This window comes from Pleurodeles waltl, chromosome 5, assembly GCF_031143425.1.
Source record: "Pleurodeles waltl isolate 20211129_DDA chromosome 5, aPleWal1.hap1.20221129, whole genome shotgun sequence".
NCBI classification, from domain to species: domain Eukaryota; kingdom Metazoa; phylum Chordata; class Amphibia; order Caudata; family Salamandridae; genus Pleurodeles; species Pleurodeles waltl.
The window spans coordinates 187,306,638-187,331,993 of record NC_090444.1 but is presented as its reverse complement, the minus strand read 5'-3'; the positions used below and the strand labels follow the sequence as shown (position 1 = coordinate 187,331,993).

The 25,356-nt window shown below is 43.8% G+C and overlaps 1 protein-coding gene across 1 annotated transcript in view; it reads left to right on the top strand.

The window, feature by feature from the left end:
- Positions 1-25,356, top strand: part of SPATA17 (spermatogenesis associated 17) — a 629,329-nt gene that overhangs the window by 371,885 nt on the left and 232,088 nt on the right. The window contains exon 7 of the mRNA XM_069233882.1: positions 13,895-14,089. Coding sequence (XP_069089983.1) covers positions 13,895-14,089 — 195 coding nt within the window. The remainder of the gene's footprint in view (positions 1-13,894; positions 14,090-25,356) is intronic.

Here is a 25,356-nt window from a genome sequence, read left to right as displayed (position 1 = left end):
GAGAGGGTGTGAGCAAATCTGCAATTTTTTCTATCTTCCTCCGATAACAGTTTACTGTTGCTCACTCTACATCCACCCCAACAATTGTAAGATCTTTTGATGGTGGAAATAAATTACAACACGGAAGATCTTAAGACTGGGTGGAAGAGGGTTAGGTAATCAATCAATGGATGTGTATGGGCAATTATGGAAAAGTTGAGTCAGAGACAGACAGACCATTCCGCCACTCCATGGGCACAGAACATCTGTTATGAAACTAAGATGACAGTTCACTGAAGTGATGCTGTTAGTGATGTTGATTTAGTAGCAGTTATGTCTTGGATTGGTGAGCCCTTTACCATTTATGGGTGCTGCTGCTTGAGATGTGACATTCTGCTGGACTCACTGGGGTCACCACCATGCTGTACAGAGACTGGTGAAGTCAGTGCTTTAATCCTTCTCTAACTCCGAAGTTGCAATCTTTCTTCTTCCGGTTTTGTCAGTCTATTGGTCATCGATTTTTCATTTATGAATACACCAGTGATGAAAAAAGGAATGAAATTAGATAGCAGTTGTTTGTACCATGGATTTCATATAGTGGCACCGATGTACTCTCTCTTTAGGGAACATCTTGTTGCAACATGAGACTTGTGTACAGACAATGTTGTCCATACCAGCTATTTCACTGATGTTATAAGATTCCTCCACCTTAAGCAAATGGACCTGCAGCAAGTCAGAATCTGGGGTGATTTGGCTCGTTGTAAAGTTCTCATTGCTGACTTCCTTCATCACAATAAAACATTTAGACCAAACATGCTATGAGCCCCCATTTGTCATTTGGTAGTTGCATCCCGTCTCTTTTGTAGCACATAATTCTATATGTGTTCTGCTCAAACAGGCTTTACAGCCTATATGAGGTGGCATTTCAGCTGGATGGGACTTCCTGTATAAGAGCTTTTATGGGGTCTCTACAATCACACTGAAAGATCCTCCACTGCTTCCGGTCCTTGATGGAATGGTTGTTATGGACCACTTCTTTTGTGAGGAAGTCCTGCATAATTATGTTTATGCAATGAGCTAAACATAGCATTCTAAAGAATACTTAATCTGTCAAACCTTTCACAATACTGCTGCCATTGCAAGTGGTAACAAATCCAATACAAAGGCCCCTGGTTTGAAGACATTCATAGATTTTGGTATTGAATTCTTACGGGATGTTGGCAGCTGTGTGTGCTTTTTCCATGTTGCATGCCGATGAATGCCTTGAAAAGCGTCAGTAACTGATAGCACCTCTGACTGGTCTTTTTGGTTAACCCTCTTGAAGGAGATGCAATGCGCAGTGATGCATATATATAGGTTGTAGCTTGACAAGTGGTCCACATGTCTGTAGGGAGGTGAATGGACTTCACAATACCCTTCGCTGTTGTGTTACTAACCCACTCCAGCATTTGCTCATTTGCTAGTGCAGCTATGGCACAGTGACAGGATGTCAACTCTACCCTAAATCACTGGGCTGTGCAGCCTGCCCAGACTTTAGTCCACCTTCACCCAGTTTGTAAGGAGCTTTCCCTTATGAGCACCAATGCTGCCGATGTGGCTGTCTCTTGTAGTTCAACCTGCAATAATTGTTTTCACGCTACCAACTACTGAGTAATTCTAACCCTGGCTTTTGCTCCATCATTGACCCAGATGATTTTGCATCGGGTACTCCTCCACACCCCACTGCTGTACTCATAGCCACCGGGCCCACTCACTTGCACCATTAGATTTCTTCCTGTCAACTAGTCTGTCACCCGATTCAAATGACACCATACATTTACAGATATCTAATTTCCCCCGGGAATGAACATCCCATTGAATGAGTCAATACTACTCTGCCCATACTCAAGTGCATTGCCCTGCACACAGTTCCACCAAACCCTACTGAGTGATTCTCTGCCACTCTGTCCTGAGCCCAGCCCACATTATAACCCAACTTCCATCCCAAGGAAAGCATCCATGCCGTCTTGGCCATAGCCTTTCCTACAAATCCACTGACTTCCAATTTCCACAAAGGTGCTCCTGGCTACATTGCCTGTAGCTATTTCTCAGCACATTGAGGGATTCCTGTTATTCCATCCACAGTTTATGTCTGCATTCCACTCACACGTCTGCACAGTTCGTTGCTTAAACCCCTCATGCAAACATATCCATCTCCCAGAGATTCCTTAGTACAACAATCACCGCATTGCTGGTAGTCCTTGATGATGCTTATCCTAGGGTTTCAGTGCAACCCAACAATGCCACCCACCTCTTAGCAACATTGAAATGTTGCATGCTGCTCAGGAAACAGGAGCTTCGCCTTGGTTGCACACAATTTCTAGTTGGATAGGAAGGTAGGCTTGTTTCGGGCAAAGAGCAGAGAATATTTAGGCTATGAGCTGGTTTTATAAGAATTCCACAAAGCGGACCGAAGGTGTGTGTATTTTGGACACACCTATGAACAGGACTTTAAACAGGACTGTTAATCATTATTGTTTTCAGGCCATTAAATTGTGATGCTTGTAATTGCACTGTGTGACCCTTAGCAAATCTTTTAGCTCCTCCTCATTATTATTTTCTTGGGTATAGAAAAATTTGAAAATGTGGTAATGCTGCATTTGATAACATAATTATCCTGAATCATTTTGTGAATACATTAATTTCTGCAGATAAATAATAATGCGCTGCCATGGAATGTCCAGGTAGCTGCATTTAATATGGCTTTCCATTTTGAGCTAGTATGCCCCTACTGGCATTGGATATATGGCCTCTCTTTCCATGGCGGGGTGTGGCTACCATTGGTGCAACAGGTACAGTGGCACCAGGCCACAGAGCCCTCAGGAGCCCAGTGAGCCCTAAGAATTGCTGCATTTTACTACCCCAGTAACAGTCAAAGAGACCATTATCCTTGCTTATATGCTGCTTCCCTGCAGGAAACAAATCTAACACTGGCATGCTGTGCTACCTCGAATCTGTGCAACAGACCTTTCCCCAGGCTCAGCTACAGGGAGCTGCATCATTTTTAGCACAACAGGGTTTTATTGTGTTGCGTACACTCGCGGGTAACTTTTAAAATAAAACTTAGGAAATGCATATTCCTTTGAAACCATTGTGCTGTGATCTTTATAGCAAAAGCGTGAAAGGAAAGCTCTGGTTGAAATATTTGCTCGCCATTGAATTGCTGAATCAACACTGACCAATGCACTTTATCATAGTTATCAGTGGAAAGCTCTGCCAAGGGATTTATAAAAATCAGACACAGCATATAATTGCCCTTCCATAGTAGTGTTTGCACACTGTCACAGGCCATCGTGTAGCAAGATACTCAAAAGTCAATTACTCTTGCTGGGACTGAAGGGATACGATGATTTCTCTGACACTTAAATTAGGATCCCAGATGAATTTTAGTGAACAATCTACTTAACCTTAACATACAGCTCCTCCATACCCTTCGCAACAGAAAACTTTTCAGATAATTCAAAGCCAAGTGGTTAATGCCGGAACGTTGTGATCATTACATAGGAGTTGCCCAGGGCAGCCCTGCCGCACATTGCCCAAAGTGGGGGCAATAGAACGAAACATGAAATAGAGGTGCTCCTACGTTGCATCACCTTCTTAGTACTTCTTAGCAGGACTGCGAAGAAATGCAATTGTACTGCAAGATATGTTATTGATGTTAATTCACAAAAACGCCACAGGTAGTGGAAGTGACAGCATGCACCCTTGACCTCATAGCACTGAGTCCTCCCCCCAACACCCACCTTATCTTGTTAGCTACCTATGGCAGGCGAAAGGCAGGAAGTGGATGGGATGGTAAGCAAAGAAGGCAATTAGAAATCTGTTTACTTTCTTTTCTTGCCACTACTATCAGAATCCTGAAACTACAGAGGGCAAGGGCAGCACCAGTGACACTAACCGGTAGAAATGAGGTACCAGCTGCTACCCCTAATTGAGGCCCATGGCTACCTAGCTTTCATGACGGAAAGTCATAATGGTGTGCAGAAAATGGCTAAGGTAGTTGTAAAGCATGTGATAGGTTCTGTATGAAACAAAACACGCATATACCTAATCGCCTTAGCAAGAAACTATAAACAAAATTCTTTAATGTGAATCATCATAGCTCTTATTATTTCAGAGGAAACCCTGGAACCTCTGTCTCAAATTATAGTTACATTATTAACAATAACTAAAAAAATGAATCGTATATTGACAGAACATATATCACAATTAATGATATAAAATTAATATACAAATAATTACAAAAATTAAATTATTATAAAAATCGAAGTGTTACAAATATTAAAATTAAAGAACATTAGCAAAACTGATTAATGTAACCACATTTCTAAGAAAAGTTAGAAAAATGTTTACACATGAGAGAGTTTAGATTTACTAGTCCCACTCCAACATAAGCAAAAGTAGGAAAAGTGGTGGACTTTGGAGGGGATAGATTTCCTATTCCCATTCTAATCTATGTAACAGTAGGGAATGTATCAGACTTCAGAGGGATTAGATTTACTATTCTCACTTCAACATAAGTAAAAACAAGGAAAATGTTGGATTTAGGAAGGGTTACGCACATACAGTTTTACCACCTTACTATTTTTAACAATATTTTCAAATAACTTAGAAAATAACATATTAATAAATTCTATTTAGTGTAAATAATAATGTAATAATAAAAATAATATATATCGATTATATTTGAAATCATGCACTTCTGGGCAGTGCCAGGGTCCCCTTGTGGCCCCCACACTGGTTTTCGGCCAGCTTTCCCATGGTGATGCAACCGCCATAGAACGGCTGGCGGAAAGCGAAGTTGTGATCAGCATGGCGGTGCTACCATGGGCACCACCGTGGCTGACAATGACTTTGTCTGCTGACACCCTATCGGGATCCATGATCCTGGCGGTGGCAGTGGTCTCCTTGTGGCCCGACTTCCAGGATCTTAATCTGGCAGTTGGACCACCAGGAGTGCGTCGGTCTAACCACCACTGCGAGTTTGGCAGTCTGAAGACCACCAAACTCATAATCAGGCCCTTAGTAATTAAAATGCATAAATATAATTTGCACATAAAAAGCACAAAATACACTTAAACAATTATAATATGAATTATTCAGTTAATTCACACAATTGATTACAAAATCAAATATTTAAATTACATAAAAACTTAATGTACATTTTTTTTAAATAATTTCCTACTCTATTACCCTGCAAACCCTACAGCCCAGTAATTGATTAAAAATTAGTAATTTATTTTTTAAATCACAGTAAAAATCACAAAATGCACTTTAATAATTTTAATAACAATGAATTAACAAATGCGCATAATTACCTACCAATAAAATATTTTTCTAGCATAAATGTCAAATTAAAATTTGTACTCACTACTTCATCATAAAGTGCTATTCAAATGTCTTAAAATTAAAATTTTACATTAAAAATGTCAAACTATGTTTAAAACAATAAAACATATATATTGATATTATGACCACCTAAAAGTATTATAAGTAATAAGATATTAAATAAATCAAAACAATCTTTGCTGCAACAATTTTAAAGTAAAAGATGTTATATTTAACAATATTTTTAAAAGCAATGATATATACATTGAAAATCGAAATTCTTACTTTAGATATTCTAGCCCACAATATTTTTGTACTGCCATTATTTTTTACACACATTCTAGGTTACACTATCTTTTGCAATCAATATTTGTGACATTCACCATGCTTGAAAGTAACATCATAAAAAGGGATTACAGTCTAACATCAAGTAATGTTGTTATTGTAAGTCTTTTTCAAATTCTTGCTGGTCGCATTCTGTATCTCCTATCATGCTAAAACAAATGACTTTTAAATGTCCTCTTGTTAAATTATTTTTGGGAAATGTTTGATGAAAACGTAATGCATTTTTTTGAGTGAATGACCCATTGTTATTACACAATATCTTGCAAGGCAGGAAGATTGACAGATATTATATTGTAATGGCTTTTCAGTAAATTTCTTTAAACTGGAAAAACAATTCTAAACGGTCATATATTTCTCTGTGGAATATGATATGTTTTTACCATAAAGAAATTGTTCCATTGATTATTCTTCGTATCTATTGTGTGTTAAAATTCTTATTTGTGGTCACCTTCAACAGAATTCTTGTTAGTTTCTGCTAATCATTAGTATCATTGTAAGGTAAGGGATAAAGAAGGGGGAATCCTCCATGATAATATTTTGAGAGGTGCATGAATGATTTGTTTTAATTTGAATTTATTTAATTCAAGCCTGTTACCTTAGTTCAAAAGTCAAAAGTCTTTTTACCTATTCACGAGGCACCGGCAATGTTTTCCATCATAACAAATCATGTCAAATAGTGGCAACTCACCAATGTATATAATTAGGACTTAGGGCCTCATTACAAGTGTGGGGGTCCAAGGACCCTCACACTTGCTGTGATGGTTGAACCGCCACACTCCAAGCAGTCCAACCACCACATTAAAACCTCGGAGGGCGGACTCGCCAAGGGACCGTCGTCACTGCCAGGAACATAGTTTCCGACGGGCTGACGGCTGTCCGAGTTCTACTCAGCCATAGCGACACTGAACTCAGTGCTGCAGTGCTGATTGCAACTCAGCCTTTTAATGCCAGTGCTGGGGACCGCAGGGTGCCCTATGCCCAGCACCAGCTGAATGCGCACTGTCTGCTTGTGTGCTACGGTATTTGAGCCAATACCATAGCACTGTTCCTGTTGGAAAGTCCGCTGGTAACGGCATAATACAATGTTCCCATCAGTCAGACTGGAAAGAACTTTGTAATGCGATTCCCCGTGAGTTTGCCGGTTGGCTTATCCGACCGACAAACCCATAATGACATGTGTTGAACCACCTGACAACAATTTTTAATGTCTCAAGCCGATACGAATTTTACTGAATATTTTTGCCTCTGCATATGACTATAGTTCCAGGGCAGAATTCTTTGGAACTCAAAGGTTCAAAGCACTCACATTTTTTCTCCCAGTCATTAAATAATACTGTTTAAAGAAGTTTGTTTTAAGTGTACAAGTCACCACCAAGTCATCGCTCAATTCCCTGTTCCATTATTACAGCCTTTGCAGCTTGTCCTTGCATATTGTTCTCAAAGGATACCTTGAAGTCAATTTCGAAGGCTCTGTAATCAATCAAGAAAGGGAATGCCAATAACATTGCATCACCTGTGAGTCTGGCTTGAATATACATTATTTTAAGTTGACCCTGACTCGCCAGTGTTTAAAATTAAAAAGCTCATATTGAAGTGTATTGGTACCAACATATGTAGTTTCACTCCAGGGTAACCACTGACTGCAGTGAATAATGTTAGTAGTTATTAGTAGAACAGAAAGAGCCAAAACATAGAGGTGTTGGTTTTTATGTGTCTTGAAAATATTGTGGGACAAAAAAGAAAGGCTCTTTTGTAGTATCCGAAAGATGAGTTTTTATACACGATGTGGACTCCATAAAAAGTGGCCATTGTGCTTTTGGGTGGGGACTACAAATAATGATAGGTCTCTTACAGGGAAGACAACATAAATTAAAATAAATGCAAGATATTTGGTAAGTGAATTGTGATTGACCCTCGTTAAACAAGCAACGTTTGTAAATAGCTAGTGAATGAATTGCATAATAAGTGCAGGGGGATACTGAACAGCAAGTACTTAAATTGACAGGAAATAGTATATTGGCAGAATGGTCTATATGTTGCAAGTTTCAACACGGACCTGGTCATAAATTCCTCCGTTAGAATATCTGGGGCTCCAGCATTTGAAGGCCGGGGTCTCATCGCAAAATTAAGTTCACAATAAACAATTTACCCGAGAAAAGAGGAAGCAGAGTCGGGTTGGCCAGGCAGGAGAGTGAACTTTCAAAGCATTACGGTCAATATGCTAAGGCCCAGATTTGCTAATCCCTTTAGAACGGCGCCGGCGTGGTGACGTGGTGGGTTGCGCTGGAAGTGTAGCACAAAATCCAATTTCGTCACGTAGCGAGAAACCTCTCATAATTCATGCAAGATTGGCATCGCGGGACAGGAACCGCTCAAACGCCCTTAGGATTCTACACAGAGATAGAGCAACTATATATATTGAGGCAAAATGGCATGACCTTTGAGTAGAATAATATCAGCGAATGAAAAAGGTGCTAACGACAGGTTACTTCATGCATAATACATGTCATTTTGTACTTTTTGTCAAAATTGCCTTATACATGATGTACCCGGTATTGTCATCTGCAGAGATTAGTATCTACCCAAGGGTCTGCCGTGAGTGTAGCACCCACATGAGACACCCCTCACTAGCGCAGTCACCATGGTGCATTGTTACATTGTTTTTGTCCAAGTACTTTTAGCACGTGCTTGGCTGGTGATGTTTTTTTGATGGGCGATGCATTGTAAATATCATCTAGTGCAGTTTTATGCTATTCGTGCTACAGGTTTTCACGTTGTGATCCCTGTAAATCCATGCCAGGGTAGTTAAGTGACAGCCTAATGCATTCTGGGTGCTGCAGACTTATTTGGCTTCGATTGAAGTATTTAGACTGATACATCACATCTGAAATTAATGGTTCGTAGGGAAAAGTTTGGTACTAGAGATCGCATCCGTTATTACCTGGAGTGAGACCGTCGGCCTATAATTATGGAGATTTCAGTCTAAAAGAAGCTGCCATGCGGTGCCATCGCTTGAGAAGGTTGACGTCACTGAGACTTTCTTCATCGCGTATTAATCCATTGATACTGCTGAGTAGTATAGTGGCTGTGATGCCATGCAGTGGTTGGACTTTTCAATGAGACAGCATCTTAGGCATTGAGAATCACTTGGCACTGCCAACCAGGAGACCACATGCCCCAGTTTTGTCTCATAACCCTGTCTCTAGACGGTAGCAAGAAGGTGGAAACAGACCTTGGCATTAACCTGCCACTAATAACTATTTATTCATGCTTGCCTGAGTTGCAGTTTTCTTTGGCTACGAAACTGAAAACCAATCCTCATAAACCCCGTGTTTACTCTTGCTTTCCTTGTGTCCCTGACACATTGTTTAGCCGCATAGGTCATCGATTATTTTAGCCTTCTGACGGCGGTCCTGGTAGGAGGCATTTATTCTCCTCTTTAGTTCTCCTGCATATTTATGTCCTCAGTTTATGACTCCAGACAACTGCATTGGTTTGATTCTTAGGTTCAAGAAATATGTTGTCAGTACTTTATCATAAGACATTATTAAACATGACGGAGCGCGGTTTTGCTACTTACAATGCCAGTTCTCACCATTGATTCTTTTGTCCACTATCTAGTGTAGAAACAAACCTTTAGGACATTCAGGTAGTTGTAGTGTTCAGATCCACATACCTCACAAGGTGTTCATTGTGCTAGAAACCTTACAAGATGCCCCATATTCTAGTAGGACGCCAGTTAATAAGCTTGCTGCAACTTGACCAATAAAAGGTGGGTACTCTGATGGGGTGGTTCATGAATGAGCATGTTAACTCTTGTCGAAGACTTGTATTACTACTTTAGAATTTGGGCCCTCATTACCAGTGTGGCGGTCTCAAGACCGCCACACTCGCAATGGTGGTCAGACCGCTGCAGATAGGGTGGTCCAACTGCCCTGTTATGACTGTGGCAGATGGGCTGCAGTCTGACAGTCAGCACTGCCAGGTTTCCACCTGTCGACAGCCTGGCGGTCATGGTGGTCGTAATCCGCCAGGGCAGCACTGCAAGGATTATGAGTCCCCTTTCCGCCAGACTTTTCATGTCGGTCTCACTGCATTGCAAAGGATGGATGAAAGAGGGGCGTCAGGGGCCCCATGGGGGCCCCTGCACTGCCCATGCAATTGGCATGGGCAGTGCAAGGGCCCCCATGGATAGCCCCGTCACGCTTTTCACTGCCCGAATTACAGGCAGTGAAATGTGCGACGGGTGCTGTTGCACCTGATGCACCACAATATTGCCACCCGCTCAATTATGAGCCGGCTTCAATGTTGCAGTGAGTTTTCCGCTGGACCATTGGGTGGAAATGCTGTTTTCACCCACTGACCCAGCGGAAATCTCCTAATAAGGCGGCCAGCATACTGCCGGTATGCTGGCTGCAGCGGCTTCGGCGGTCTTTCAAAAAGACAACCAAAATTGTGGTGAGGGCCTTGATGTCCTCCCAGTCATTAGATGTCAAGACATAAATCTGTTATATCATCATGTGCATAATATAATTTTAGATGTGCATTTTCCGGCTACTCATTTGGTTGTGCAATTATACCACCTCTAATCTAAAGGCAGTGGATCTTATATGACAAATTGTTTTATCAATTGAGTCAAGGCAGCGCAGAAGTGCCCTGTAGAAAGTAACCTATGAAAATAGTTGGCAATATGCTCAATTATATATTTCCAGTTGTAAGTGATATTATTATATTAATGGCTGTGGATGTGTTGAAAAGGTGCTATGTCATCCAAAGGGCTTTGATTAGTGTCCCCATGATGATGCTGTTTGGCAGTGCCAGCAGCCAAATGGACCCCTGTATAAAGTTTCATTTCCATACTAATTTGCAGAACTATTCCATTGCCAGCATTTGTATTGGCCCATATGTAAATTTCGTTTAAGGTACTAGTCTCCTCGTCGCTTTGGGAATACAAAGCACAATCTTAAGGCAGCCTCTAACTTGCCCATGGTATGTAAATTCCTGTTGCCATGCTATGTTCCAGAATTCCTCATTAACAAAAGCACAACTACCATGACAGCAAGCACATTTCCCCTCTATGTGATGTACTATTATTTTAGTTTCCAAACTACCCTGGCATACAAAGTATAAGTTCCATGTAAGTTCCTACAATGCTCTAGTATATTGTGTTGTATTGTCTAGCATTTATGTATCGTAAAACTGCCACTGGTATTGTATTGTTGCACTCAAGCTCAAATTACATTAAATAGGCCTGTGTTACAGAAAATTTGTCTGGGCCTAGTTTCAATGGTCATCGTTACTTGTGACTAGGAAAATGTAGGTCCTCTCCAAAGACAGCAGCCAATCTACAGGTGCAAAGTGGTATTATTATTTTTTTAATAATTCCAGCACCTGGATAGGGCACATATTTTTTTTTATCTGTGGAAGCATCAATTTACTATCGGTCTGTAACAGGCTTCAAGACTTCAAGTTCCACTATCTTTAGAAGTAGTTTGATGAATGCACTGTTAAGTCATTGCACCCCAGCCACATTTGCATAGTATGCAACCATGTGAAGTTGGTTTACCCTATCAGTAGGCTACTGAAATAGGTATGTCTACGTCTCCATATGTAATAGCTGACAGGTTTTTGGAAACCTCACATTGCTGATCTTAGAGAGTCCGGGACTTCACACTAGAATTATTCAACAAGTTACAAATATTGAGATGATACCAGTGTCCACATTGCGTATACTGTAAAACAGTGCTGTTAATCATATTTCCACATTGCCTCAGTAGTGCCATGCCAGCATCCTTATCATTTCATGATGTAGAGTGCACCCACCATGTTAAGTTCCACATAGCCCTGGTTTGGAGAGAAGCATTGCCATGCGAGTCTCCACATTGCCACTGTCAGCAAAGGGTTCCACTGGCTCCTCAAACCTTTCCTACTTTAAATGCACCAGTGAGCTGGCATTGCCTATTCTGCTATAAGAGCCTCAGTCGAAACTGCCTGGTGCAAGAAAAGGGGTAAGTAGCTGGGAAAGCAAGAAGCCAATATGGCTGTCCGACCTCACCTTACCAAAGAACCACCATGTCATGTATTGCTTCAAAAGCAGATACTCCAGTTGCTGGTTATCCATCTTGCAGTCTGGGCCACGCTCACACCTTAGAGGAAGCAGTTTCACAGGTAGCTTTGAGTAGCAGTACTGCCGAATGAGGTTGGGAGGTTCAATGACTACATGGATGTGACAGCGACCTAATCACATTTAAACAGATATAGTATACCCGTGATATTTGCACGTGGTTCATGGTAGTTACACTTGCTGAATCCTTAGTTCTTTGCCAACAAACTAATGATAAGTACCTATAGTGACTTGATACCCCTGTATGGATCACCTGATTAAAACTGTAAGATGCTCCATATTATCTTCTAGGAGGCAGCCTTTTCTGGTATCATAACATATACTTCATGTTACCCACTAAGCAAAGCTTTTTAGGTAGCTTGGTTTTGGATTTTATTTTTAATATAAACACCTACAATGAAAACGCAACTGATCACTTCATGCCGATTCCTATGATAAACAACAAGTAATTCAAAATGTGCACTGGGGCAATCTACTGCCATACAATGTGCCCAGAACAACCTCTACCAATAGTAGCAACATATCTAAGCCCTCACTATGAGTAACTCGTAATCTCTGGTGGACCAGGTGTCAATAGTTTCCAGGACCTTTTGATTTTATGAGTAATGCCTTAAAACGAGGGCCTGTTAAGTTTCTACCAGAGAATCAGATTTCTGGGACGGATCATGGCCAAGAATGAAGAATGGCAGGGAAAACAGATGTGTTAAATCCTATTCCCTCTGATATTCCGTCCTGGTGAGTAACAGTATCTTTGGATGTTGCAATTACTAGACCTGTTAACGAGCATCTCTTAATCTGAACACATCGGGGGTCATTATGGACCGCCAGGGCCGGGGACCACGGAAGCACCGCCAACAGGCTGGCGGTGCTTCCAGGGCCATTCTGACCGTGGCGGTAAAGCCGCGGTCAGACAGAACCAGGATGGCGGGAACGGGTGTCGTGGGGCCCCTGGGGGCCCCTGCACTGCCCATGCCACTGGCACTGCCACTGGGATGGGCAGTGCAGGGGCCCCCTAACAGGGCCCCATGAAGATTTTCACTGTCTGCTTTGCAGACAGTGAAAATCGCGACGGGTGCTACTGCACCCGTCGCACCCCTGCAACACCGCCGGCTCCATTCGGAGCTGGCTTCTATGTTGCAGGGGCTTTCCCGCTGGGCCGGCGGGCGGCCTTTTGGCGGTCGCCCGCCGGCCCAGCGGGAAAACCAGAATGGCATCCGCGGTCTCCTGACCGCGGAGCGGCCATTTGGCGGTGACCGCATGGCGGGCGGCGACTGCCGCCCGCCGCGGTCAGAATGACCGCCATCGTCTTGAAATGACAAAAGTATGTGACTTTGAAGAGTGGAGTGATCAATTAGGTTGAAAGAATAGATCTAAGCTAGTAAGGAGCCATGAATTAAAACAGATGTAGACTGCACAAAGTAAGTGAAGTTTAATAAATTAAAGGCATGGATGCCAATTAGTGAAATCTAAGGGTAACCAGTGTACCCCGGTTTTCCCTCTGTTACACTGCTCAGCATTGTTACAATTGGCCTTGGTTGATGAAGACAGCGGGAGGAAGAGAAAGTAAACAGGTTTCTAAGAGCCTTGCTTACATCCTGCAGATTTTACTCCTTGCCCTTCTCTAATCACTTCAGTGGTAAGTAGGTGAATGCTGAACGATATCGGTGGGACAAGGGGTCAATTCTGTTGTATCACTAGTTGATAAAGAGTGCCTGGTCTCAATATTGCTACCCAAGACCTTTTGATGAACCAGAGTTCACGCTTAAACATAACTCTCAACTGGGTGCAGAGACTATGCTGAGAACCGAGTAGGGGGATCACGGTGCACTTATGTAGTACATTGTTGTTAAATCTCGTGTATAGTGGGTATATAAAAGCATTCACTTAATTGTGTGTATTTTGGATTTCTAAAAATCCCATCATTCTGTCATATTAGAACTATATTTTCTTAGTCTGGCTGCAGCTCTATCTTCATTCCTTCCTCTAACACATGTGATATGTTAACAAATTAAATAGTGTGTTCAGTTTTATTTGCGATTACTTACACATTTAAGGGACAGTGTTTTTTCTGGCTTTCAGCGCCCTGGTGTGTTCAACTCGCCATATAGACAATTTCCAGATCCAATGGAGATCCGAATACAGACCGCAAGACCAATGAGCCCAAAGGGGTCTAAAAAAAGGGATGATTATCAAAGGGCAGTTACTTTCTCTGGATATGCTTCGGTGATCCCTGCACTGAAACCCCTACCACCAATTTGCAGCAAGAAACCTCAGGTATGTTATTAACACCACCTGGTGGTAATATTTTCCTGTTCAACTGTCCCTGGGTATGATTATCTTTGAAAATGTCTGCAAATAATGAATATTCCATGATAACATGTTCCCTTTATAGCAGAAACTTAGTAAAGTTTACAGAATAAAGGGCACTTCGAAATAGGTTAATAGTTCTTTTTTTTATAGAAAGTCTCCTAGGCTCCATTCATTTGTGTATGTTTGGCTTACATGTGGATAAAGCCCTTTAATGAAAGGGAAACACTTTTCAAACTCTCAAGTGCTGGTTTTACACTCCTATTTACCTGTACAGAGATTATTTTTGTGTGAATAATTTAACTCACAGGGATTGGGGACTGGGCTCGGATTGAGTATTCTAGAGCTGGAATGCCCTAAGAGTTCATGCACACCCACCATTTTACAACTCTTTGGTATTCACAAATTTCTTTCCATCATTTTCATATTTGAAGTGAATTACACAAAGCTGTTTCGTCGTATTAAGTAATTTATTTCAGAGCAGCTACATCCGTGAAACTCCCTTGTCTGCTCCAATCAACTCTCACCAAAGCTGGTGCCCCGGATTTCAATGCATCATCGTGTTCCAGGGCACCATAACAATGATCACAGAAGAGCATGACAACATATCATAGCATACCTATTTTCTTTACACAATAAAGATAAACACAAACATGAACCTAATAACTTACATACACTACACATATAAGATTAACTATAATTGCTACAATTAAATTACCCTTCTTTTATGACCCAAGATCCTTTAGTATCCAAGACATACATTTTCTGTACCCCATCTCCTTTAATAAACAAGTAGATAATTTACATTACATAATCTCGAAATCTGACAGGAATGTGATGTACCCTGCTTCCTTTACCTTGCGAATTCACAACACCAGGTCCCTCAACTTCCACATTACTCCTCACACCCTCCATTACTCTGCCTCTTTCTCTTGTCAGTGCAATTTCCACATCATCCAGCAACATGATTCCACTGCATCTATGTTCCTCCTAATCAATCCTTCCCATCTATTCCGTAACTCATCATCTCTCTTACAATATAATGCCACTTTCCTTTTATTCCATCGTTGCACTTCCATGGGATTAGAAAATCTGTTCACTCCATCTCTTCTTTCCACAACTTGAATTTCACCTAATCCCCTTCTTTAATCCTTCCACCGTTCCCCTGAATACACCCTTTTTTTGATCTTCTAAACTCATTCATCTGGTGAGGTGACAACTTTGTTCTAGCTTCACTTTTCCTCATCCTCACAAAAGGAGTATCATCTGTAGCCACATTCTTTGTAGTATTGTACGCCCACGCCATTCATTGCCCCACATTCTTGACATTCTTTTTACCACTCACGGCCATCTGTATGGTGCCTTTAACCGTGCAGTTTATACATTCCACCATGCCATTTCCTTGAGGGTTAGTTAACAACATGTGCACATGGCTAATCCCATGTTTTCTTAAGGAGTTAATGGAAATAAGATAAGTCCCATTATCTGTCACCAAAAGCTTCAGGCATCCTTCTCTCACGAATATTCTTTCCAAGATTTTAACACCATTCTCAGAAGTTATGAACCTCATAAATTTCACCACCACCCATCTGAAAAATGCATCCACCATTACCACTGCAAACCTTTCTGACTCGCCTACATAATCCATTGGACCTATGAAGTCCAAACATACTTTCATCCATGTACTTTCCCCATCACTCAAATAACCCATGCCTTCCATTCTTGCCTTCATTCATTTCCCACTCTTTCTTCACAAAACACAACTTTCAACCCACTCCTTCACCTCATTGTTGATCCTGGGCCACCAAAATTTCTCCTTTAATCTGTTCTTCGTTAAGGTTTGCCCTAAATGACCTTCATGCGTCAATGTCATCAGTTTCTGTCTCTCCTCTATAGAGGCACATACTTAGTATCTCTCATAGCTAACACATCAGACACCCCCAAGCTGCTGTTTTTCTTAACAGCGTAAAGACGCTCACATGCCCCCTTCCCATTTCCATCCTTGCAGAATATTCTTCGCCAAATTCTTGAAAACTTCATCCTCTCAAACAGCTGTTTCACACTCTTTATACATAACAACTCCAACCTCTCCTTCTAATGCATCCTCCACACTTTCTACCACACATACCTTCTTACTTGCTTCCTCGCCATCCGTGACTTACCTTAGTGGTAATCTTGACAAGCCATCAGCTGGCATGTTCTTCCATCCAGGAACATATTCCACTTCGTACTGATACTCCTGTAAACGTGATGCAAAATGTGCTAACCTGACCGAAACCTTATCAGTTCCTTTGGGTTGCAATACCCTCACCAACGGCTTATGATCTGTTTGTAATATAAAATGCATTCCCCACAAATAAGTTTGGAAATACTCAACACCCACTCTGCTGCTAAGGCTTCTCTCTCAATGACTGTGTAATTGTGTTCCATTTGACGTTGTGATAGGACTGCGCCAAACCCATCGGCACTGGCATCAACTGTCAAATTACTCTTGATCTTGGGATCAAATGGGGTTAAAATATCAGCATTTGCCATTTCAGTTTTTATACTCAGAAATGCTTGCTTTTGTCTCTGACTTCAAACAAACTCTTTCCCCTTCCTTAGTAATTATCCTAAAGCCTCTTTTTTTTCTGTAAAGTTATGATTGAATTTCAAATAGTATTCCACCAACCCCATGAAGGAACGCAACTGCTCTTTTACCTGTGGGGGTGGGGCTAATCTGATAGACTTTAACAAACCTCACATGGCCCTGACACCATGCCCCAAAATGGTATACCCCAAGTATTCTATTTCATGTAGCAAGAACTGACACTTTTCAATTTGAAGTGTCAACTGTGCCTCATCCAGGACTTTCAATACTTTAACAAGAACTCTGTTGTATTCTTTCCTTGTTGCCCCAAAAATGAGTATGTTGTTTTGGAAAAAAACACACATTGGATATATCTTCAAACAACCTACTCACCAGGAGTTGAAAAACACTAGATGTGGATGCCAACCCAAAAGGGAGTCTAGTAAACTGAAAGACACTCTCCATTGTGATGAAAGTTGTTTAGTTCTTGAATTTGGGATGCAACTTAATCTGGTGGTATGCAGTGTTTAAATCCAATCTGGTGAAAAGCTTTGCATCATTGAGAAGCAATACCATTTCCAAAATGCTAGGGAGTGGAAAATTATCCATCACTATACACTGGTTTAGTGACCTCAAGTCTACACAAAACCTCAGACGGACATCCTCTTTCTTGGTGATCACTACCAGAGACAGCCACTCTGATTCCTCCACTGGTTCCATAATTCCCTCCTTTTGCATGTCATCCAATACTTTCTTCACTTGGCTGTGAACAGTGATGGGAGTTTTGCGACTGGTTTGGACCCTTCTTGAGTTTTATTCAATTACATAAACCTTGAGCGTTCCAGTGTGATCCTTGAAAACCTCTGAAAATTCCTCCAATATGGTTTCCAAACCCTCCTCATCCTGAATAACTAAAACTTGTTCTCTGGACCTAGGATCCAACACAGTATGCAACCTGCACCCAACCTAGTATTGCAGGACCCTCTCGGGATACATACATTTTCCCTTCTGCCTTTCTTTCTTTAAATTCAAACTTAGACTCCACTAAACTGCTAATATTGTCTCCCCCAAACTCCTTGGGTTGAATGTCACTGGGTCGAAGCGCCACCCCTGGCCATTTTGTGTCAAGCACTTCTTTTGGAACAATGGTATACATTGACCCTCAGTTTGCCCATCAGTTCAAGTGTGTCTAGTTCCCCTTGCTCCTTTTCTGCCTTCCACACATAGCACTCTTGAAGGTATATTTGCATCCCCACTGATCATCTGATCTGTCATTATACCAAAATCACACTTTATCGCTAACTCCCTCAGCCTTGCCATGAATTGATCTATTGACTCGTGGACCTTCTGAGGCTGAGTATAGAATCTGTGCTGTTGCTTGACTATATGCAGTTGTTTTCTAAAATATGCTTCGAGTCTTTTTATGCTTCCATATAAACATCCTCCATTTCTGCTCCCAATACTATAGGCAGACATTTGAAAACATGTTGCCCTTCCTTACATAATGCATTGACCAACAGTGCTCTTTTACTTGACGATCGGAATCTCAGACCAGCTATGGCTTCTAAATAGTTCTTGAAATTTGTAATCTATTCTTCCTATTCATTAGGAGGAGAACAAGATTGTTGTAGGAACATTGGAGGAGCTGCCACTGCTTGTGCTGCTTGACCCTCCTTTTTAGTCCTTTTAGTTGATTTTAATACTCTCTAAATGGTCCTTTGTTTCACCGATTAGGGACTTTGCAAAGAAAATAGTCCTTTCTTTTTGTTGGTGACCTTACTTTTCCACAGTATTTCCTACATAGTACTCTGTTTATTCCTAGCAAACGGTGATTTGCAGATAACTTAGTCCTTTCTTTATGTCCCTGCCTGTTTTGTATCCTTCCTCCTTCTGATTAAACTGAACACAGGAAACATATCTGCTGCTCTGCGCTGCTGTGCAGCATTGGATTTGTGCTGTCAAGTGAAGATATGCTCCTGACAACAAGGTGGGTTACACCGCGACTAGTATTGCTGAAGAGTGGGCTCTTCTAAATTGTTCTTTTGTGATGTGTGCTGCTGATGAACATTTCTACGGCCTGCATGCACTGATGTCTGTATGTTGCAGTGCTCCCTGTCCTCACGCACGGCTCTTGTGCTGCTCCTATAGTTAAATATGTGCCACCGAAGTATTGGTGTTACTGTTCGACGCAGAGACTTTAAAATTAATTCTAAACAATGGGGATTGACAACGTGAGGGCAAAAGCCATACTGTATTCATGTTATTAGTTGACTCCTATACCTCGCCGTACACATAATGGTAGCCAACACAACAATCCAATACTGGCACCATAAATCACTGTTCATGCTGGGCCCACATTCACTGTAGCTGGTGGATATGTACAGCAGGCACTCATTGCCAAATTGAAGTCAGTTACACGTTGTTGTATTAAGTATTTTATTCCAAACCAGCTGCATCAGTGAAGCTCCCTTGCCTGCTCTGATCAGCTGTCACCAAAGCTGGTGTCCAGGGCCGTAGCTTGATCAGTAAGATTGGGGGGTGGTAGATTCAGATTTTCCAACAATCACACCTGCACATGATAGTCAAATGCATTATACAACAATCAAAGCGCACAAGAAGGGCTTAGGAGGCAGTGGAAAGGGAGAGGACTGCAGATTCGTAAGGGTACCAAGTGAGAGAAACTGCATTATTTTGTGAAATAACCAACATTTTTGAAGTCTTTCCAAACAGAGAGAGGGAGAGTGTGTGTATGTTTTTGTCTGTGTAAAAATTCCTAGTGAAATCTGACAGACACCTTACCAAACCCGACTGAAAACACCTGCACCCAGCTATTTATCACAAACAAAATGTAGGGGGGATGTAACCCACTTCCCCCCCCCAAAAAACGATGCCCCTGCTGGTGTCCTGGGTTCCAATGCATCATTGTAACCCAGGGCACCTTGGTAACAATCACGGAACAGTATAACAACATATCATAACAATATTGTTGGAACAGTAGGAGATATTTTACCAACAATGGCTTTCCAGACTGAAAAGGGGAAGAGAACACTCTAAAAAGCGATTGTGTTGTGTGCAATATTTCCTGTGGAGAAAAAAAATGTAAAAATGTCCTTGAATGTGTACACGCATTTCCTTATGTTCAATTGTACACTGCATAAAAAGTGCCTCTGCATTGTTCCAATGGCTTTTTTACAGTTTTCCAAAGACTATGGGGGTCATTACAACCCTGGCGGTCTTTGACCGCCAGGACTGTTTTGGCGGATATCACCACCAGCAGGCTGGCGGTGAAATCCTTGGTATTACGACCGCGGCGGAAGCGCCGCAGTCGCACCGCCGGGACCAGCAGTTTCACGCCACTTTAGTCCCGGCGGGAGTAATCCTCCAGGGCAGCGCTGCCCAGGGGATTACGAGTCCCCCTCCCGCCAGCCTTTTCATGGCGGTTTGCACCGCCATGAAAAGGCTGGCGGAAAGGGGAGTCGCAGGGCCCCCGGGGGCCCGTGCAGCATTTCACTGTCTGCTATGCAGACAGTGAAAAGCACGACGGGTCGCACGGCCGCAACACCGCCGGCTCCATTTGGAGCTGGCTCCTGTGTTGCGGCTGAGATCCCCGTTGGGCCGGTGGGCGGAACCAGGTTTCCGCCCGCTGGCCCAGCGGGGATCTCATAATGGCCGTGGCACGAGTGCAGCAGTATTGGCAGCCACCCGGCGGTCAGACCTTGGTGGGCAGCTTCAGCCACCCACCAAGGTCGTAATGACCCCCTATATCTGGAAACCTAAGTGTTGGACTTGGCCCTTTTTGAAGGGTCATCGCCAAACTTCTTCACTCCTTCCTCTTATTTTTTGCTGACCAGTTTTTGTTGGCTTTAGGACTGTGGGCACCAGTGCAGGCGGTTTGCCGCTCGGCCTATTATGACCGTTGGCAGCTCTCCGTCCCTTTACGGACGGAGAGCCGCCAACAGCCATACTGACGGGAGGCGGGGAAGTGGCGGTTGCTCCACCTCCACCGCCACGCCAACAGAACACCGCCCAGCGAATCACGTCCTGTGATTCGCCGTGGCGGTGTTCTGTTGGCGGTATGGTGTCGGCGGGGCTGCTCCCATGGCTCCCGTCCCCTCCCGGAGGATCGACGGACTAGGTAAGTCGATCGTCCGTTAGGGGAGGTGGGGTGGGGGAGTGTTGTGTGTTGTGTGCGTGCATGGGGGTGTGCGTCTGAGTATGTAGAGGGGGTGTGTGAGTGCGTGTATGCTTGTGGGGGTGATGCGTGTTTAGGAATGAGTGCGTGTATGTCTATGGGTATGTCTGTATGGATGTGTGCGTGTATGTTTGAATGTGGGTGTGCGTGTCTGACTGTGTGTGTGGATGTTGGCATGTATGTCAGTGTGTGTGCGTGTTGGTGGAGCCTGTATGCGTGTCGGGTGTGTGTGAGTTATGTGATGTTGGGGGTCGGGGTGGGGAGGGTGGCCCTGCCACCTTTGGAGGGTGGCAGGGGTGGTGAGGGGTGTAGGGGAGGGAGTCGGTGAGGGTGGGGGGTGGGGGAGACCCCTATCAGTGCCAGGGATGCCAGGGAAGGAATTCCCTGGCACTGATAGTGCTTACCGCCATGGATTTCATGGCGGTATAGTGATGACCGCCGGGCTGGAGACCCAGGTCTCCAGCCCGGCGGGCGGAACGGAGAACCGGCGGATGACCATGACGGTAACCGCCATGGTCATAATTCCACAAGGTAAGACCGCCAGCCTGTTGGCGGTCTTACTGCCGGTTCTCCGCCTTCCGCCAGGGTCGGAATGACCCCCTTAGTCTTTATTGAGTAAAACAAAACCAAAATGGCAAACATCCAACATACACAAGCAAAGTTATGATTTTTGAAAGATTAAACTTCAATATAGCACTCAGAAACACAAATGCTTTGATTTGGTGATGTCATGGAGTCATGACGGATTAGTTCCCAACCATACGACGCTAATGGCACTGGTCACGGAGTCACACAGACCCCCAAGTACAGTAACTTGTGACAATGAGGAAACAGGCCGGTGCACGGAGTAGGGGCTCGAGGCGCCACTGGATTCGGTGTGGTATCAGTTCCGGTGCTGTGGAGCGAAGGAGTGGAGGCGTCGGTTCAAGACGTCGGGTGCTTGCTGCGGTGCTGTGGAGGTGAGGGAGTATCGGAGCCAAGTGTTGGAGCCGTGCACTTCAGGAGGGGGGTCGATATCTGGCTGTCACAGCATGGTGCAGCAAGATCGGGTGTCACGGACGTCAGTGACACGGCACTTCGGGACTCAAGGAGTCGTGGACTTCAGCAAGGCTGCGGCAGCATCAGGCCTGCGCGGTCGTCGCACTCCAGTGACAACCGTGGCTTCAGTGAGACTGGATTAGGCACCACTTGGCAGGGTAGGAGTCTCAGCAGAGAATCCCGGTGTTGGCAGAGGAAGGCTTTGATGACCCTGAGACTTCAGAACAGGGGCAAGTTCAGTCCAAGCCCTTGGAGAAACTTCACAAGCAGGATACACAGTAAAGTCCAGTCTTTGTCTTCTCTAAGGCAGAAGCAGAAACTGCTGGCGAACCCAGAAATGCACACACAGCAAAGGGGAAGTACTCCTCCTCCAGCTCTTCAGCTCTTCTCCTTGGCAGAGGTTCCTCTTGGTTCCAGAAGTACTTAAACAATCTGGGGTTTGGATCCACTACTTATACCCCTTTCTGCCTTTGAAGTTGGCAAACTTCAAAGGAAAGTCTCTGTTGTTCATAAGATCCTGCCTTGCCCAGGCCTGGCTCCAGACTCACACCAGGGGGTTTGAGACTGGATTGTGTGAGGGCAGGCACAGCCCATTCAGGTGTAAGTGACCACTCCTCCCTACACTCTAGCCCAGATAACCCATCAGGATATGAATGCTACTCACCAGCTCCCTTTGTGTCACTGTGTAGTGGAGATTCAAAAACAGTCCAACTGTCAGTCTGACCCAGACAGGGAATACACAAGCAAGCTGAGTCACAGAATGGTTTAAACAAGAAAAAGCCCACTTTCTAAAAGTGGGATGTTTAATCTGTTTGCCAACTTCAAAGGCAGAATGGTGTAAGTAGTGCACCCTAAACCCCAGATTTTTAGAATACTTCTGGAACCAAAAGGGACCTCTGCCAAGGAGAAGAGCTGAAGGAGGAGTACTGCCCCTTGGCTATGTGTGCTTTGCTTGGTTGGCCTGCAGTTGCTACTTCTGCCATAGAGAGGACAAAGGCTGGACTTTGCTGAGTATCTTGCTTGTGAAGTTCCTCCAAGGGTTTGGGCTCAGCTTGCCTCCTGTTTTCAGGGTCATCAAAGACGTCCTCTGCCAGCACCTGGACTCTCTGCTGAGACTCCTACCCTGCCAAGTGGTGCTTAATCCAGTCTCTGGGCCCTTGAAAGGAGAAGGCGGTAAAAAACCAAGAACAACCAAGTGCACTGACTTCGGGTGACTCTGGACTGACGCCGCTGATGGATTCCACACCGCCGCCTGCAACGGAAGACATGGTCCTCGCTAGAGTGCGATGACCCCGCAGGCCCGATGCTGTTGTAGCCGTGCTGAAGTCCACGACTCAGTGAGTCCTGAAGTGCAGTGTCACTGACGTCCGTGACACCTGACTTCGCCACACCACACCGTGACTGCTGGACATTGACCCCGCCGGAAGTGCGCGGATCCAACACTTCGCTCCGATGCCACTTCACCTCCACAGCAAGGACCTGATGCCTTGCACTGATGCCTCCACTCCTTCGGTCTGCAGCACCGGAACCGATGCTGCACCGTATACAGTGATGGCTCGATCCCCGACTCTGTGCACCGGCTTGTTTTCTCATTTTCACAAGGTACTATACCTCTGGGTCCGTGTGATTCCATGACCGGCGCCATTAGCGTTGCATGATTGGGACCGAATCTGTCATGGTGACGTGATATCACTAGTTCAAAGCATTTGTGTTTCTATCCGCTATATTGAAGTTTAATCTTTAAAAATACATAAATTTGCTTGTATATGTTGGATTTTTGCCATTTTGGTCATGTTTTACTCAGATAAATATTGACTATTCATCTAACCTGGTGTTGCGTCCTTTTTGTGGTGTTTTCACTGTGTTACAGTGTGTGATTGTATAAATACTTTACACATTACCTCTGAGGGAAGCCTTACTGCTTGTGCCAAGCTACCAAGGGGGTAATCAGGAGTTGTCTGAGGAGTGTATCTCCATTACCCTGACTAGAGTGAAGGTCCCTGCTTGGACAGAGTGCAAACTGACTGCCAACCAGAGGCCCCATTTCTAACACTAGGACTACTCAAAGTTTCTCCTTAAAACCTAGGAAATGTTTTCAAATCTGAAGATACATAAATGCACACAGTTGCAAGGCAGTACGTCTTTCGGGAGCAGATTTTTCTTTTCTTTTTGGGAAATACGCTCTCTACGTATACGAAAGGGTAGTCAAAGAATGATTTTATGTAATCATACGGCAATGTGACAATTTACTAACCTTCGAAATTGAAATATAGTAACCAAAAAAGAATAACTGTTAGAAATGGGGTCTTTGGTTGGCAGTCAGGTTACCCCCGTCCAAGCAAGGACCCTCACTGTAGTCAGGATATGTCACACACAATCCAAATTATCCTGTGCCCACCCTCTGGTAGCTTGGCACTGAGAGGTCAGGCTTAACCTAGAAGGCAATGTGTGAAGTATTTGTGTAATAAATCATGCAATAACACAGTAGAACACCACAAAAATACACCACACAGTGTTTGGAAAAATATATAATATTTATCTGGTAAAATGCAGGTCAAAATGATTAAGATGGAATAAGTATATGTTGGAAATATCACTGTAAAATTGATATAAAGTGTCTTTAGCCTTTTAAAAGCAATCAATGTCTCTTTCAAGCACAAACTATCTGGTTTGCGTTCAAAATGCAGAGGAGATTCGTGGAAAACAGGGAGGCGTGTGTCGAATTCTCTCACCGCACACAGCGATGCGTCATTTAGTAATCACGCAGGGACGGCTTTGCGTTGATTTCTGGTACTCGGTCGTAGATCCTCTTCGGGTTGTGGGGTTTTCAGACGCCCGCAGGGACGATGTGTGGATTTCCGGCGCTGACAGGATGAAGTCACAGGGGCTGCGTTGATCCGGTGGATTTGCGTGGAAAATTCTAAAGCATGGCAGGTGCTTCACCGATTCATCTCTGGAAGTCGGGCTGCATCGTTCGGGCTTGGCTGTGCGTCGATCCAGTGGGCCGTGCTTCAAATTTCCGGTCACTATGATGGCGCTAGGTCGATATCCTCATTGCGAAATCAGGCTGTGTCGTTCCAGTTCGGCTTGCAGTTAATTTTTCACCGTGATGCAGGCTGTGCGTCGTTTCTGGCAGGCTATGCGTCAATTTACGCCGCACAAGGAGTCCTTCTTGCAGAGATGAAGTCTTTTTGGTCCTGAGACTTCAGGGAACAGGAGGCAAGCTCTATCCAAGCCCTTGGAGAGCACTACTCATCACAGCCAGAGAGCAGCAAGGCAGCAGTCCTTCACAGAAAGCAATCAGGTGAGTCCTTTGGGCAGCCAGGCAGTTCTTCTTTGCAGGATGCCGGTTCTGGTTCAGGTTCTCCTCTCCAGGAAGTGTCTGAGTTGGTAGGGGCAAAGGCCCTGTTTAAATACCCAAATGTGCCTTTGAAG